Below are 17,480 nucleotides of genomic sequence, written 5' to 3' on the forward strand. Positions count from 1 at the left end.
CCCCATTTCAGCCATTCAGTTTTCAAACCACCTCCTCCTTACTTGTTCAAAAGCAATCAAACAACTCCACAGCAGACAAACATGGAGAGCAATGAAAAATTGTAAAAAACCCACACACACCAAAAGGGCACACAACACCAAAACCTACAGAAATCCAAACCACCAAGCTGTAGCTCGCTAACTCCCTAAGCCACAGCCTGCAGCAGGCAAGGAAGAGATAGTGGAAAGAAAGTAGGGCTGTTCTGTTGAATGTTTCTTCTCCAAACACGTTTCTCTTCGAGGTACTTTTGGGCTGAGTGGACAATCACTACAGCTGGTCTCATTCCAATTTATCAAATTCAGGCAATGCTGATTCATAATACTGACTGCTTTCCTCTGGATGACACCCCTCTTTTTCACTGTCCATCTCTGTTTCCTGTCCTAGTCTTTGCCTTGGAAAGAGTTTAGAGCTACACGTTTCAAAATAAACTTTACATCCCTGTAAGTGTAAATATAGAGCTGCACAAGCATGACCAAAGCAGAAACTGCACACCAAAAGAAGCAAAATAAACAGGCACATTTATACAAGCACTTTTTAATACTATTCATCAGAAAGACAAACAAGATCCAGTTACCTTCTTCTTCAGACATGTAAAATAAAGCAAATAAACAAACAAAAAAATTCTGTATTTTTAAACAAATACTTCTGGAGATATGCAAAACATACTGAATATTATCAGTTCTTCTCTGCCTCCTTCCTACATTTTATGGAATCACAGTGTGTTAGGAGTTGGAAGGGACCTCGCAAGATCATCTAGTCCAACCCCCTTGATCTTTAGGGAGGAAATAGAACTGTCCCCAGTTGACATGAAAGACTGTGTTTTGATACACAGTCAGTGCTAATCCTAGCTCTTGATGGAAATTCAAAATGGTATGCCAGCTCCACATTTGTGATAGAACTGCTCTGGTTAGCAAGGCTGCAAATTAGCATGAATTACACGTAACTACAGAAAAATTACAGTGGGAGTTAAGGCTGGAATACATAACAAGTACCCAGAACATTAGCATCGGTTTTCTACCCGTATTATATAATCGCGTTCATGAAGATGCAGCAGGCGGTGACAGCAAACGAAATCTCCGAAGCAGCATTTGAACGTTATCTGTCTCAGGAACGACAGGCCCGTAGGTTCCTGGTTCAACACCGCATCCATCAAACCAAGGACGAAATCGCCCTCTGCAGACTGACCCGCTGAATTCTTCCCCGGGCAGAGTGAGAGAGCCCCTCCCCACCACCATCCACGGCAGGGGCCACAGGGCACTTCCATCACGGAGCTGCCAACTACCCACTTGGGTTCCCGCGGCAGCCGAGCCGCCGCCACAGCCTGAGGCACGGAGAGGTTGAGAAACGCCGGCCTCACAGTCCCCGGGCTGGCGGCAGGGCCGCGCACCGTGGCCTCCCGTCAGCCCCATCCCGGATCGCCGGAGGGCAGATTTCCCTTGCCTGGCTGCGGCGCGGCACCACCCGCCCCACTGCCCTCCGCGGCAGGAAGGCTGGGAGCCACGGGGGCAGAGTGTGAGCTACCGGAGGTGCCCGCGGAGTGGCGACGCTCCGCCACTGCCCGGTCCAGCCCACGGCCCGACGGGAGGTGGACGGGACGGCGCGGCCGGGGTCGCTGCGCCCCGCCTAGGCCCTGCCGCGCACCACAGCCGGTCCCTCAGCAAGCAGGAGCGCGGGCCCGGCCGCGCCTCACCTTGGAAGCGTTGCCCGAGGCAGGGGGGTGCGAGCATCGGTGTCCCCGCGCTGGCCCGCCACCGTCCTCCGCGGAGCCGCCCCCTGCCCGCGGTGGCTCGCCGCGCTCCGCCGGCCCCGGCAGCCGGGCCACGTCCCTGCCCGCGCCTCGCGCAGGCGCACTCCGCGCGCAGCCGCCGCCGCGAGGGGCAGCCCCGCGCCTCGGCGCGCGGAGTGCCGCCAGCCCGGGCAGAGCGCGGAGGGCAGCGGCGTCCCGGGCAGCCGGGAGCAAGGCCTGTCGGCAGGAAACCACAACCGCCACCCTCGGGTGCTCCCAGGGCTCACCCGGCCTACGCTGGCTTCTGGGGTCGGTTCTGGTAAGCGGCCCTTAAAACCGCGCAAGTGGCTTACGTGCTCCCGGCCTGCAGGTCCTCCTTATCACGGCTCTGACGGCAAAAAAAGGCACAGCCATAATTCAAGTCCCCACTGTGCCCCGAGCCGCAGCGTCTCTGTGAGCCCTGTGTGTCTTCCCCACACTCCCACCATTGCGCTTAAGAGCGAGGGCAGAGCATCGCTTCGACACAAGCGAAGGTGCGCAGCATACACTCTATTAAGAGCAGGGTTTTTTGGGGGGGTGTATCTGCCTAGGGATTTCCATCGTGTTGAACATCCTTCTCCGGGAGCACCAAACAGCCTCAAGCTAGATGGGCCCTTTCTTACAAGCACCCGTTACACGCTTTCCGGCCCGATGCCGATTAGATGACACAAACAGTTGAGAGATGTTCTGCCTGGAGCAGCTCCCCATCAAATAATGAGCCCACTCGCTATTGTCCATCTACAATGAATAATAGAGACTCCTAAACGAAAGCATACTGAAGTTCTTGTTTGTAAGGATTCTAGTAAAAGCTTAATTCAACAACAACAAAAAAAAATCCAACACTACAGATTATACTCTACATACTACCCTATAGCCAAGTATGTGAAGAATACACTCTTAAAAACCTAGTAAGCAGCACTAGGTTGTAGATAGGTCTCCATCATTACTTTCTTTGCTACTGTAGCAAACAGCAGTAGAAAAAGCGCAAATGCTACTAGTGACCATATAAGTCAGTGCAGTCACAGACAACAGCCTTACCTCCTTGGATTGTCTGTAGGCAGACAGGGAGGGGCCGTGCTCACAGCAACTGCTGCCAAAGCACTGGTTTCCTTAGCCCAAGAGACTTCTTCCAACTTCAAGACACTGCTGTAAAAGATGTGCATGATATCTTGTTGTCCAGAACACACCTAAATAAAAACACTAAATACCAGAAACTGAGAAATAGCACTAGAACAGAAAATGCAAATACAGTTTTTTTACTAAGTGAAAAGTGTTTTATTGAAGCACTGAAAATACTACCTTTTGCCTCATTAAGTTCAGAACCTCTATGAATAGCAGTCACCCTTTCTACAAACTGATGATGAAAGCATACATTTGCCTTGAATTGTCAAGTGTTCCAGGTGTGGGGTTAATAAGTTGAGGTAGAGCCTTCTTGTTTCACAGAGTGACAGTAAACAAAAAAGCATGTTGGAAGCCTGTGGCCAGTGGAGTTCCCCAGGGATCCATATTAGCTGCAGTTCTGTTCAGTATCTTTGCCAATTACCTGAACGAGGGGATTGAATGTACCTTCAGCAAGAGCAATGCTGATGTGAAACTGTGGGAGTGGACTGACACACTGGAAGACTGTGCTGCCATCCAACAAGTTCTGGACAGGCTGCAGAGCTAGATGAAGGCAACTTCATGAGGTTCAATGAGAACAAATGCAGAATCCTGCATCTGGGAGCAGTAGCATCAGGCACCAATACAGACTAGGGATCACGCTGATGGAAAGCAGCTCCACGGAGAAAGACCTTGGAATCTTCCTGTATGGCAAATTCTCTGTGGGAGAGCAATGTGCCCTTGTGGCCAAGAGGGCCAAAGGAATCCTAAGGTGCATTAAGAGAAGTGTGTTCGGCAGTTCTAAGGAGGTTCTCCTCCCCATCTACTCTGCCCTGGTGAGACCATTTCTGGGATACTCTGTCGAGTTTTGGGCTCCCCCATTCAAGAGACACAAGAGATCTGCTGGACACTTCAACAGAGAGCTATGAGGATGATTTCAGGACTTGAACATCTCTCCTGTGAATAAAAACTGGGAGACCTGGGGCTACTTAATCTTGAGAAGAGAAGGCTGAGAGGGGATCTTATCAACATCTATGAATATCTGAGAAGTGGGTGTCAAGATGAAGGTCATAGTCTATTTCCAGTGATGGCCAATGGTAGGACAAGGAACAGTGGGTACAAGCTAGAACATAGGAGGTTCCACTTCAAAATGAAAAGACACTTCTTTACTGTGTGGGTGTTGGAGCATTGGAACAGGCTGCCCAGAGAGGTTGTGGAGTCTCTTTTTCAAAACCTGTCTGCATGCATTCCTGTGCAGCATGCCTTAAGTCATCCTGCTTTGGCAAGGGAGTTGGACTCAATGATCTCTGGGGTCTTTTCCAATGCCTAACATTCTGTGATTCTATGAAATGTGACAGATAAGAGGCTGTTGTTGTTATTCTGGGGGCAGTGAGCTATTTCAGGAACAAAGAGTCTTCTTACAGAGAAGAACAAGAAATTGATTTTGCTTTATTCTTGTTTAACAAGACTAATGGAGTCTTGCTGATAATACTGTTGACTGTGAGACATTTTTTATCAAAGTAACTGCCCAGCAGTTGCCATCAGAGACATTCAAGGAGCATGTTAGACAGTAGCTAAGACAGTGTGCTCCCCTAGAGTGACTTTATGCAAAAATGTGAAAAGCATGGAGAATTCTGAGCTTTGTAAAATTCATTTAGTTAAATGGTTTATGAAGCTAACAAGTGCTTACCTGGTAGGATCCATGCTGGTACTTGCTCAAGGTAAGAAATATTTGTTATTTCTTTCATTCCCTTGTCGTTATTTATGTCAAATTAGTAACTTTTAAAAACATTAGGCCGTGTATAACAATTGTCCTATGTCATTGGGCTCTTCTTCAGTAAAGTGAACGAGGATAACCAGACAAGCACATAAGAAACGAAAGTGTACACTCTTCTCCAATGATGGCAAGAATTCTGATGCCACTTGGCCTGTTTGCCCATCTGCATGTATATATATACACATGTCTGTGTGTGCATTCTTTTAATTAATTAGATATTAATTACCCCAAGCATCTATAATTTATTTAAGGAAGAACATTCAATTGGGATTTGGTTGGTTTAATATTTTAATTATTAACTATTCGATCAACCATGAGAATTTTCTCTAGAAAGTGAAGGGAATTAAAATGTTATGACATTTCCATAATTTGTGATTTTTAAGATCAAGTTTTCCTGTGCTAAGAATCCTTTCAACGTGATAGATCTCTTACTAATAACTGCTTGTGCAGCTATCGAAGGAAGACTTCGATACGGCTTTGTACAGCCATTAGAGGACAGGCATGCTATTTTTTCTCTAGAGTTGTTTCTCTGCTCTCTTCAACCAACCTGCTGCTGTAGCCCATCCCTATGTGACTGACACACTAAGGAGTCGCTCAGCCGTGCCCCGGGCCGCGGTCGGTGCGTGGTCTGCCAAGCCGACAGGGTGCAGCACAGCCGGCGCCCATCACAGGCGGGACGGCAGCGCCCCGCCTCGCCGGCCCGGCTAGGAGCTGCGGCTGCGCAGTAGACGCGGCCTTTTCCCCCCTGCTGCGGAGAGCAGTCGTTGTGCGGAGCGGGCCCCGGCCTAGGCCTAGACCGGACAGTACCTGGCACGATGGTCAGTACCGGGCCCTACGGAGTCTGCGAGACGGGGGGGAGCTCTGTCCGTCGTTCTGCGCCCGCTGCGCGACTCTGACCGCCCGGATGGAGCCCGATTGGCTCGGGCTCGGGGCCGGCTGCGGCTGCTGCAGCGTGGCAATGGCTGCCATTAACACCAGGGCTGGGCGGTAGGGCGGTTCGGCGGGACTCCAGCTGGACCCCACAGGCTGCTGTCTGGCCCATGCTACCTCTCTGGGCCTTCCCCTAGGGGTCCGGTGAGGCAGGGCCGCAGGCGTGTGGCGGTGGGGAAGGAGCGGGCGGTGGACAGTCGGCGCGGCATGGGAGCGGGCGGCGATGAAGTCCCCCGTGCGCTGCAGCGCCTGGCTCGAGGATCGGGGAGGACCGAGGGGCAGGCTTGCCGCGGGGCTGCGTGTTTGAACGTCGGCAGGTCCCGGGGAGCGTCTGTCCCGTCGCGATGTCAGCAAAGCGCGTTGTCCCGGGCGAGTGTCGGGGGGCTGCAGGTGACCCCGGGTTCGGGGCAGAACTCGCCGGAGAGAGAACCTGGCGGTGGGGGAGGAACAGGAAGCGATCATGCTTAGGGTCGCGGCCCGTGCAGACAGAAGTCATGTTCACCGAGTTCCTGGCTTTCTGGCTTCTAGAATTAGCTGAAGTTATGGGGAGGGGTGTGGGTTATTCAGATACTGTGGGGTTTGACGTGTCGGAAGTTTTTATTATGTTTGTTTTTTTGGTAATGTAGACATTTAAGTAAACTCTTATTTTAATCCGAATCTCGCTACATTTTTATTCACGGCGCATGTAGAGTGGTCTCAGCTTCCGTGGTTCCATGTCAGTAACATCTAGTTATGTTTCTTATTCAAAGGGGTTTGTGAAAGTTGTCAAGAATAAGGCGTACTTCAAGAGATACCAAGTGAAATTCAGGAGAAGGAGAGGTATTGTTAAATTCTCTAACGTGTAAATAAATGTCATTGGTAAATGTTACCACTTCATAGATTTTTCACACCGTAATTGTTGTTTTTCAGAGGGAAAAACTGATTACTATGCTCGCAAACGTTTGGTAATTCAAGACAAAAACAAGTACAACACTCCTAAATACAGGATGATTGTGCGTGTTACCAACAGAGACATCATTTGCCAGGTAAGGTCTGTGGTGCTTGCTACTTACTTACCAGCTTTGCCAGTGAAGTGAAGGGAAAGGGAGTGTTGGATGCAGCCAGTGTTTTTTAGGCTTGATCTGAGCAATTTGTATGTTGTAAAATAGCTGCTTTGAGGAGACTGGGTGTTGACACAACTTCAGTAATGAACTGTATTCATAACACAAAGTAAGTCACACAGGTGACAGCATTCTTTAGCAGCGTTGCTCATAAGATGAGGTTTTACTGTGTTAATGCTGCTGCAGTAGGTACAGGATTTTAGGAAGAGGGGAGACTTCTTTTTTGTCTTCTTTTTCCTCTCTATATACAGTGCTTCAAAAAGGGCCTTTTTGCTTGACCAAAGACAGCAAAGTTGATTGTGTGACTTTTCTTTCAAACCTGCACTGCACAGTATCTAAACATGCCTTTTTTTTTTTGGAGAGGTTTTTTTTCTATGAGGTCATGTGGATCATGTGACACAGCCATACCTTAACGGTGGCTGTCATGTGAGATGAAAGGAGACTGGTAAAAAAGTTGTAGGCATGATTCTTAAGTGTGCAGGTGTGTGTTGCATCATGTGCAGTTCTTCGGCGTGGTTCACTTGTTTCTGAATGTTTCAGTTTCAAAGTTTAAAAGCTTAGACGTGTTTTTCTATGATAAATGCATGTTGTTAAGCTCAAGAAAGGAAGCTATAAAAGTTTAACTGTCATTTCTTTTTTCGTAGAATAATTATCTGTTGAGAAAGTGGAAAATGCTGTCTTTACAGTTAATTCAGACAAAACTATATGACCTTGACACTTTTATCTTTGAAACTCAAAAGAAAAGTCGGTGGTGGTAGGTGCCTAGATCTGACTGATAGTGCTTTTCCAGTAGGAATCCTGCAAAGAGAGGACAACTTTAGAATGTAGGAAGGAGGTGTGGGAGTCAGAAGGAAGCGTAGAAATACTCACAGGAGACCCATGAGATGATGAAAGTCTCAGATCCATTAATAAAGTCATTCCTTGGGGTTAGTAACAGTGTTAACCACAAGTCGTGATGTTTTTTGCGTTTTTCTGAGGTATGCTATTTACTGTGTTAGGTGAGAATTACATGCAGAAAGTGAGACAGAATCCATCCACATCCATAATGATTCTTTGAAAGGTTGCTTCTGTAGACAGTTTCCTGGCTTCTTGATGTATGTGGAGAGGTAAATACGTTGCTGGCATACACTTTTTCTGGCTTAACACATACTTGAAATCTTTGCTTTAAAAAAAGAAAAGAAAGAAAAATGCAATGCCTTGAGCTCACATGCAGAGGTTGGCAGTTCATTGTACATGTCTATACAGAATTCCTATCAGCTTAATTAGATGTCAAAGAAACAATAATCAAGTCCAGAATTATATGAGAACACTAATATTTGTTTTGTTGTCAGATTGCCTATGCCAGAATTGAAGGTGATATGATTGTCTGTGCTGCTTATGCCCATGAGCTGCCAAAATACGGTGTGAAGGTTGGCCTGACCAATTACGCAGCGGCGTACTGTACAGGTCTCCTGCTGGCTCGCAGGGTAGGTATCTGTCAGACTGTCTGGAAGCTGCTGGGGTTTATTTTCTTGTTTTCTTACAAAACAGAAAGCCCATGTCCTTAAGTAGCCCATTAGGATAGATACCTGACTCTGGGCTTCTCTAAACAACTTTTGCTATTTACCATATAGCTTTGATGGCCTTTTGTGACGGTAGTATCACAGTGAAAAGTCTGACAGCATGCAGTTTCAGCTCAGGTAGCCCACTTTTAAGTCCTGGCACTTATATTTGGTGGAGGGAGGGAGCCAGGGTGAAAATGTGAGATATGTACCTTTAAGAGTCTGAAAAGATGTAAACAGCATCCATCTACTTAATATACAAGCTTATGAGTAAGTCTTAAGTTCACTGGTCTACCGTTGGAAAAAAAAGTTGAACGCTAACAGACAGGCAACCAGCAGTAGAACAAGGGGACACAGTCTCAAGTTGTACCAGGGAAAGTATAGGCTGGATGTTCGGAGGAAGTTGTTGCCAGAGAGAGTGATTGGCATTGGAATGGGCTGCCCAGAGAGGTGGTGGAGGCACCATCCCTGGAGGTCTTCAAGAAAAGACTGGATGAGGCACTTAATGCCATGGTCTAGTTGACTGGCTAGGGCTGGGGGCTAGGTTGGACTGGATGATCTTGGAGGTCTCTTCCAACCTGGTTGATTCTATGATTCTATGCTTACAGTGGTGGTTGTTGAAAGCTTTGTTGTTACTCTGGGGTGCGTTTTGTGTCATTTTTTTAAAACATGAAGCTCCTACTGGAAATTTGTGTTTTAAGGTGATGCTGAACCTTCATTTTCTCAATAAATGGTATTTCAAAAGTGCTTTTTTTCCCCCTTTCTCACAGCTTCTGAATAAATTTGGCCTTGATAAGATCTATGAAGGTCAAGTTGAAGTGACTGGTGATGAATACAATGTGGAAAGCGTGGATGGAAAGCCTGGTGCTTTCACATGCTACCTGGATGCAGGTCTTGCAAGAACTACCACTGGAAACAAAGTCTTTGGTGCTCTGAAGGGTGCAGTGGATGGTGGCCTGTCCATCCCTCACAGGTAATCTAGTCTGTTTGGAACAGTTCCTTTAGAATTAGCCTGACATTCTTCTGTATGTGACAGTCCACTTATACTGTCAGTTTATATTGGAATAATTTTGTTGTGACCTGTAATGATTATGTAGCTTAAGCTCTTGGGTGGGGTATTTTGGTTGGTTCACTGGTTGTTTTCGAATCTGCAAGTGTAATTCTGATAGTGCTGTTGGAAGTCTTGAAATACCAAGAGATGCTATTAAACTTGTAGAAACTACAAGAGCCATTTTGTTGCTTTTACATAAAATCACTGGGTAATTGATTGCAATTAAGTAAATATCCTTTAGTATTCTGTTGGTTTAAGTCTTAAGCAAATTGTGTGCTAATTTCGTTGTGAAAAATTTGCACACAGCAAGTCCAAAACCATTGGTGTGTGCTACAGTTGTCAGTAGAGTAAGTAGGTCTGAGCAGTCTACCTGCACTTAAGAGTTTTGACAGTTCCTGTCATAAGCTATAAATGGGCAAATCAAGGTCTTCTGCAGTGGTTGCTGATTAAATACAATTCACTGTTTTCTTTCTACCAGCAGTAGTGGGGAGAATCTTGGATCCATTGTATCTTTTTCTATCTTGTCCAATGCTATCCTATTCATTGTTGAGTAATTGTCCAGTGTTTCTGACTTGGCTGCTGTGTGATGATACTCCTGATGACCGAACATGCTGTAGTTGGTCCATAGCATGTATATGATGTTACAGCATTGTTTCAAGACGGGACTGATGGCAGCTGAGATGAACTTAGGACTTCTTGATCTTAATTTTTAATTAGAGTCCTATTCCTCATTTACCTGTATAGGAATCTAATGTATTGGTCATTTCTGTGTGGAACCTAGCCTCTGAAGTGGAGCATTTGGCAGTATGTCTCAATCTGACTGTAATTGCTGTTCCACAGTACCAAACGTTTCCCTGGCTATGACTCGGAAAGCAAAGAATTCAATGCAGAGGTTCACCGCAAGCATATCATGGGCCAAAACGTTGCAGATTATATGCGATACCTTATGGAGGAGGATGAAGATGCTTACAAAAAACAATTCTCTCAGTACATAAAGAATAACATAACACCTGATGGGGTAAGATTTATCTGGCAGGTTCCTGTGCATTAATATAGATGCTGACAAGTCTTGCATAGGGATTTCCTTAGAAACGTGAATAAGCTTGATGTATTAAATGATGTGACTGAGCTTGAATGTTACCCATGCAAGGAAAATACTTTAAGGACTCTGTAGTACATAGACCTTCTGAAAGTGAGATCTTTTTTTCCTGCTGTGAAGCTAAACATTCTGCTTGTAAATAAAATCATACAGGGCTGCACTGTAAGATGGACCTTTTTTCTTTCTTCCCTGCTATGGAATTCAACTTGAAATCTCTATCCATGCTGATCACTCATTTCTTATCATGCACCAGAGACTGCCATTTCTGCTGTTGGCATGGTTAGAACTGTGAGAATGTGCTCTCTGTCAAACCTGGTTTATGATTTGTATAACCATAGGTGGTTGTAGATTCCAGGTGATGACAGAACACCCTAAGTGATTTCTACTGTAGAAGCAGTAGCATATCATGAAAGTAGACTGTAATGTGTTACTTTCAGAATACTCTAAAACTGATTAAAGTAGCACTTTGGTAATCTTACTTACATTCTATACAAGTTTTAAACTCCTTTCAAATATATCATCTTGCTGCCTGTACTGTTTTTGCTTGGTTTTCCAGTTAACAGTCTTGAAGTTTTAAACATTCCCCTGTCTCTTTTTTAGGCTGTGGAAAATTTAATTCACCCCTTTATTGCTTTGGGGGTTTCAGTTGTCATTGTTAGTTTATTTTTTAAAACTAATAGGTAATTTTTATCAGCTTGGTCTTCATTAAAATAGAGGCAACAGTGTGGTGTAAATTGCAATTTCATCTGTTTTACTAAACAGTATCTGTACCTTACATTGTAGTGAAGAGAGTCCAGAACTTATGTTAATAGCTGGACACTTAGTCTTCATACATATAGAGAATCTTTCAGAGCTGAGACCTAGTGGTCTTAAATAGCCACAGAAAGTGTTCTTAAAACTGGTGCCATTATGGAGCCATATTTGTCTCTGGGACACAGCAGTCTTAATCCACCCTTGGGGCTGATGCAGGGACTTCAGTTGTTCTTGCCAAGTCTTGTTAATCTCTACCTGCTCTCACAACATCTACTACTTCTCTTACTAAGAGGCTCTGCAATGTGTGATACAAAGGGTTCTGAAAAGTGGTAACATTACCTGTTTAAACACAGTTTTTGTGGAATAATGAGAACATTTTTCTAGACTCCGATGAAACTTGTTTCTAGGGCACGTTCCAAGGGCAGGTTGGATTATGCAACTGAATTGCTATGGAGACTTCAACTTTTCTTTTTTAATTACTATTTTTAAGATGGAAGAAATGTATAAAAAAGCCCATGCTGCAATACGGGATAATCCAGTACATGAAAAGAAACCCAAGAGAGAAGTCAAGAAAAAGAGGTAAGATGGATGTTCTTTAACATGAACCGGACTTCCCTGAAAATAGTTTATGTCAAAACAAGTAATGTAAGTCAGAGTGCTGTTGTGTCAAACCTCACACGTTTTAGATTAGATTAAGATACAAACATGTCTGTGTAATTTTTGTCAGGAGTTAACCTTGGCAGTAGAAATCTAAAATAAAAGACCTTTCACCTGTATTAAAAAATAACAAAGTGGAGCATACTTGGGGCCTGAATAGTTGGAACTTGGTGTGTTTTTCTTCGGGTGAGGGCAGCCTGACTGATTTGTCAATAATAAGCTACTTTGAGTTATTTTAGTGGTCTGGGAGAAAATCAAGGCATAGCTATTTTATTGGTACAAAGGAGTACTGAGCTTACCTTTTGAGGAATGAAATAGTTGCAGTCTCAACCATGCCTTTTTGTAGCGCTTAATGCAGCCTTAAATCGTTGAGGAAATAAAGCATGTTACAGAAGTAGGAATATATTCTAACGTAGCACTTGTAAGCGTAGTTCTGGTGTACTGCAGCTTTCTTGACCATGTTTCTGCTTATTTCGGCCTCAGCTATATAATACACTGTGTATACCTTACAGATGGAACTGTCCCAAGATGTCCCTTGCCCAGAGGAAAGATCGTGTTGCTCAGAAGAAGGCAAGCTTTCTCAGGGCCCAGGAGCGCGCAGCCGATAGTTAAGACAACTTCCACAATTTTCTATGAAGCTTTGGAAAAAGCTGCAATAAATTTATTGAGTAAGCAACTGCGTAAGGCTGGCTTATTGAGCTCTATGAGAAAGATGCAAAACATGTGTTCATGATCAGATATTCTGTAGCTTTCAGGTCGTTTGGTTTTTTCTCCTCTGGTCTAAGTACTGCATGAATTGAATTTCACAAAGACAAGTGACAGACTTCAAAATGAATGGTGCCACATCCAGTTGGCAGCTGTCACTAATGGTGTTCCCCAAGGATCAGTGCTGGGCCCAGTCCTGTTCAGTATCTTTATTGATGATCTGGATGAGGAGATTGAGCCCTGCATCAGTAAGTTTGCAGATGACAGCAAGCTAGGAGCAGGTGTTGATCTGTTGGAAGGTAGGAGAGCCCTGCAGAGGGACCTGGACAGGCTGGATGGGTGGGCAGAGGCCAATGGGATGAGATTTACCAAGGCCAAGTGCAGGGTTCTACACGTTGGCCACAATAACCCCAAGCAGCACTACAGGCTGGGGACCGAGTGGCTGGAGAGCAGGCAGGAAGAAAGGGACCTAGAGGTACTGGTAGATAGTAGGTGAAAATGAGCCAGCAGTGTGCCCAGGTGGCCAAGAGAGCCAATGCCATCCTGGCCTGTGTCAGGAACAATGGGGCCAGTAGGACAAGGGAGTGCTGTGTCCAGTTCTGGGCTCCTCAATTCAAGAGAGATGTTGAGGTGCTGGATCGTGTCCAGAGAAGGGCAACAAAGCTGGTTAGAATCCTGGATAACAAACCCTATGAGGAGAGGCTAAGGGAGCTGGGGTTGTTTAGCCTGGAGAAGAGGAGGCTTAGGGGTGACCTCATTGCTGTCTACAACTACCTGAAGGGAGGTTGTAGCCAGGTGGGGGTTGGTCTCTTCTCCCAGGCAAGCAGCAACAGAAGGGGAAATAGTCTCAAGTTGTGCCAGGGGAGGTATAGACTGGATGTTAGGAGGAAGTTGTTGGCAGAGAGTGATTGGCATTGAGGTGGTGGCATCACCATCACTGGAGGTGTTGAAGAAAAGACTGAATGAGGCACTTAGTGCCATGGTGTAGTTGATTGGACAGGGCTGGGTGCCAGGTTGGTCTTGATGATCTTGGAGGTCTCTTCCAACCTGGTTGATTTTATGATTCTATTCCCATAATAAAAACACCATTTGATTTAACTTTTGATATGACTATCCTATCAAAGACCAGATGTATGAACTTGCTGTTTCAAACTACAAAAATATCTCATTTTTAAAAGTTCTCTACCTATTCACCATTTTTCTTTTAGCATCTTAAATGTTATGAAGGACTCTGTAGCTTAAAAAAATAGAGTAGTCACAGCAAGTTCTAAAGCCTTTGCCAAAAGGCAGCCTTACACTTTCAGGAACACAAATAGCAGTGGTTTATCTGCAGTGATAACTGATCCAGGAATAGGTGTCTAATGGAAGTATTTAAGCTTCCTCCTGTAACTGCAGTAAACACTGCGCTTGAACATGGCTCCAAGCTTTGCCTGCTACTGTGACATGTGCTGGCTTGAGCTAAGTTATGTCACTATTAGTGAATAGACAAGAATATTGACATTTGGTTTGTATAGCTGCCTTGACTTGTCCCTTATCCCTTTTCTCCTACATCTCAGTTCATATTACTTGTTTCTGATTAGACTTAATAAAGTCACTTACAGAGTTAAAACATGAGGGAAGAAGGCCACATAGAGGCATGTTGATGGGGAAGTACAGCTAATGGAAGAGAAAAAGAGGCCTCTGATTTATTGTAAACCAGTGTATTTTTCAATGAAAGTTCCAACGTGAGGCAACAGCAACTTGTACAGAACCTTTGTTTATCAAACTGCACTATTAAAGATGGGTTTTGCTTGTTTAAAATACCAAACATAAATTTGGATTCAATTTTCCCCACCCAAAACCTAGTAGCAATTAGTCAGATTTTTCCCACCAAGAACATGATCACACTTGAGTGTACTGCTGGCTACAATTACTGCTAGCTTGGGGTTGGAGAACATTATCAAATTACATACAGTAATTAGAATAGTAACTGTTAAAAGCGGATGTATACAAAACAGTACATTCTTAATTCAGACTGCATACTCTTACATATGGAATAATGAAAGTTGTTGGTCCTGGCCTTCAGTCTAACCCTTCATGGTATTCATTTAATGCAATATACCTACAGCAATTAAACTTTCAAATTTAAATAAAGGTGCTTCTTAGCTATGCTGAAAAAGAATGAAAGGGCTAGGATTTAGAGGGGTATGGATGACTGACTGCTGCTAAAGTCATTAAGGACTGAACTACTTCATACCTAGAGCATTTATGAGTTAAACAGCATAAACTGAGCACAGTATTAAGGTGCTTGATGTACATCCCATTCTGCATGATTGTGAACACAGATGTAAATCTGTGACAAGAGGGATGCAGATTAAATCTGGTACAGTGGTCATGGTATGTGGAGTGCCAGGATCAGATAGTGGTTATTTACTCATGATTTGAGACTTAACAGTGGAATAGATGCTACTAGAAAAAAAAGGAACACACTACAGCTCACTTAACATTCCACCTCATTCCTAGCTGGTACTGTTTCACAGCTTCCCCTTAAGCAATATTCCAAGATCCTGAGCACTCCAGCTTTTCTCATACAGTTCAAGTCTAGCTCTGTCTTACTTCTCGGAATAGTTAAGAGGGTAGATGTAAGTACCAAGTTTGTAGCTGAATTTGGAGGGACAGTAAAGAGGCAAGATTTTATCCAGAAGTATCTTTTTGCACATGTCATACAGCAGAGTCCTAAACTAAGCAAGATTTAACTGTTAGGACATCTCTGCTATGAGTATTTTTAATTCACCTCAGTTTTCATACAATGGCTTTTTTTTCCCCCTGGTATTTGCCTCAGCATAATTTGAGTTAAAGGTTTTAACCAAAGTAGAATAACCTACAATTTTTGAAATGGATGTTACCATTCCCACAGTATTTTAAGAAATAACATATTGTAAAATTCTTGGCTTCCACCATGGTTCACTGTATAAGGACCTAATTATAAAGAGCTGAACTACTGAAACATTCAAGATGCAAGCATGAGGTAACAAGGTGTAAACAGTAATTTGTCTCATAGTACAACCTTTAAGTTCTAGAATATAATTTTGATTTTCCACAGTTTAAAAAATATTAATGTGCAAATTCTGCCGTGCCAAGGTATTAGTAAACTGCAATCTCACAGTTGTTTATTCACAACAGCAGCTTGGACTCAGACACCTTATTTGCAAGAGTGGTGGTTCTTCATAAAACTCCTTAGGTAAAAATAATCTTTTGCAAGTATTTCACGTGAGCACTGATTTTCACAGAGTTCCGAAATGGTCCATCAGTTGATGTGGTGGCACAGTGAATACTTTCATCCTATTCAAGATCTGACACTGCACAGAAAGTCAAGCATGCAAGGTTCTTGCTTCCTTAACGCAGCACTGGAGCACCAGAAGTGCATCTGGCCTCTGCCTGATCATTCGTTGGTACACTTCGAGAAGCCCTACCATTATCTACTGACTGAAGGGCAAGTGTTAGAGCCATTCATGAAACAAGTAAAGAAACATACTTTAAAAATGCTGCAGATTTGATAAAAACAATGTTGTAGGCCACCTCTGGTGGCAGGCATCAATGTCTTCTGCTGGTGGAGAAACTAAGAATCATTTGTGTGAGAAATTTTCTTCCACAGTAATGTTTTTAAGTTATTAAGTATTAAAGAATGCTCCATTTCCATCTGATTTGCTGTGACTTTAAGGGCAATACACAAGTACAGTTGTTTTTCTAGTTCTTCATGGATATCAGAGGGAGCACCACGAAGCAGATAGTCCTTAAGTAGCTGACAGGCTTTTGCCAAGTTTGGCTGAATGACTTCTGTAGTACATCTCATTTTGCTTTGGTCACACAGAGTTCTACAATCTGTACCATAAATACAGTCCAGATCTGATTCACACTGACGATCTTTAATAATTTCCTTCAAATTCATTTCTGGAACAATTTTTCTCATGTCCATCATTTTCAAATCATATTTATCATTATATCCCAAGTTTTTGGCACTTGTATCACACATTAGAAAGTTCCCATAAGGTCCATGGAAAATATCTTCCACAAATTCTAAAAGCCCTATAGCTATTTTTGCCTTTCTTGGCCATGATGGAGTAAACCATTGGTCCATGCTTCTTCTAAAGCCAGAGGGAATGAAAAGTTCTATAATCCATGGAAGGCTGATTCCATAGAGAGAGGTATATTCAACTCTTTCAGTCACATAGAGATCCCCACAAAATCCTATCAATTTGGGTGTATGTTCTTTATCCTGCAAGATCACCATTAACAGAAACTCATCCAGCTGCAGAAGTGCCCACGCAGATTTTGCCTCTGGCAAAGAAACTCTACCGTCTTTGTTTCCATCAGCAAAAGACAGGATGAGATTAACCAGTTCTGAAAGATTTCCTTGTTCACCCAATTTTGCCTAAAAGCAACAAACAAAAAAGATTACTTCATTAGGTACCACCAATCCACCTGTAACTGTTACAACTTCCTTTACTCTCTTCCTAGGGATAGTATAGTATGTTATGTTCTACTTTCCATTGGTTATACATATTAAAGGACTTGCTCTCAGATGCCTGAAAAGATTCCTTTCTGTTCTATTTTTTATGGCATCAAGTATATGAACTTCTGGAAGTACTTGTATTCATTGCATTTCCAATGCAAATATTCAAATTCAAACACTGTTCTTGGTCAGATAATCTTACCAAGTAGTTTGTTGAATGTTCTCTTATAAAGTGTACCTAGAATTCAAATGTTTAGAACACGTTTAGTTTTCAGATGATTAAACCTTAGAAGTGTAGAGGAAATTACATTTTAAAATACATTTTAACCAAAAAATACCAAGACACATTTGGTACAAATCTGATACAGTAAGTGCAGAGAAACACAGAAAGCAATCATTCTTTATCATGAAAATTCTGAGGCAGCATTAAGGCAATAAAGTACCACATTAATATAACGCAGGAAGAACTGGG

At 43.6% G+C, this 17,480-nt stretch overlaps 3 protein-coding genes and 1 non-coding gene across 15 annotated transcripts in view; 2 read left to right on the top strand and 2 right to left on the bottom strand.

The window, feature by feature from the left end:
• Positions 1-1,865, bottom strand: part of EVI5 (ecotropic viral integration site 5) — a 79,865-nt gene extending 78,000 nt beyond the window's left edge. For 3 of the 7 annotated variants that reach the window (XM_064148005.1, XM_064148007.1, XM_064148006.1), the window contains exon 1: positions 1,731-1,807. The gene's annotated coding sequence lies outside the window, so the exon portion shown is untranslated. Of the gene's footprint in view, positions 1-1,730 lie in introns of all 7 variants that reach the window. The other 4 variants (XM_064148010.1, XM_064148004.1, XM_064148008.1 and 1 more) reach the window with 4 other exon arrangements.
• Positions 1,866-5,390: 3,525 nt separating this feature from the next.
• On the top strand, positions 5,391-12,487 carry RPL5 (ribosomal protein L5). The gene is made up of 8 exons (XM_064148017.1): positions 5,391-5,498; positions 6,360-6,429; positions 6,520-6,635; positions 8,042-8,176; positions 9,022-9,224; positions 10,143-10,320; positions 11,645-11,733; positions 12,324-12,487. The coding sequence occupies exons 1-8, from the start codon at positions 5,496-5,498 to the stop codon at positions 12,421-12,423; spliced, it is 894 nt and encodes a 297-aa protein (XP_064004087.1). The 5' UTR covers positions 5,391-5,495; the 3' UTR covers positions 12,424-12,487.
• Positions 9,881-9,978, top strand: LOC135177933 (small nucleolar RNA SNORD21). Its single transcript, XR_010303254.1, has one exon. It is a non-coding gene; the product is annotated as a small nucleolar RNA SNORD21 (small nucleolar RNA).
• A 1,713-nt stretch (positions 12,488-14,200) lies between the features above and the next one.
• The window catches only part of DIPK1A (divergent protein kinase domain 1A), a 28,881-nt gene continuing 25,601 nt past the window's right edge, over positions 14,201-17,480 (bottom strand). For 5 of the 6 annotated variants that reach the window (XM_064148013.1, XM_064148014.1, XM_064148015.1 and 2 more), the window contains one exon: positions 14,201-16,927. In XM_064148013.1, the coding sequence (XP_064004083.1) occupies positions 16,115-16,927 (813 nt within the window). In that variant the 3' untranslated portion in view covers positions 14,201-16,114. Of the gene's footprint in view, positions 17,247-17,480 lie in introns of all 6 variants that reach the window. The other variant, XM_064148016.1, reaches the window with a different exon arrangement.

The sequence above is a fragment of the Pogoniulus pusillus genome, chromosome 8 (assembly GCF_015220805.1).
Source record: "Pogoniulus pusillus isolate bPogPus1 chromosome 8, bPogPus1.pri, whole genome shotgun sequence".
NCBI lineage: Eukaryota > Metazoa > Chordata > Aves > Piciformes > Lybiidae > Pogoniulus > Pogoniulus pusillus.

Bases quoted from the DNA above. Each gene is read 5' to 3' on its own strand.
- RPL5 (XM_064148017.1), top strand. The intron at 6,636-8,041 runs GTAAGGTCTGTG...TTTTGTTGTCAG, and splicing joins ACAGAGACATCATTTGCCAG to ATTGCCTATGCCAGAATTGA. The intron at 9,225-10,142 runs GTAATCTAGTCT...GCTGTTCCACAG, and splicing joins GGCCTGTCCATCCCTCACAG to TACCAAACGTTTCCCTGGCT.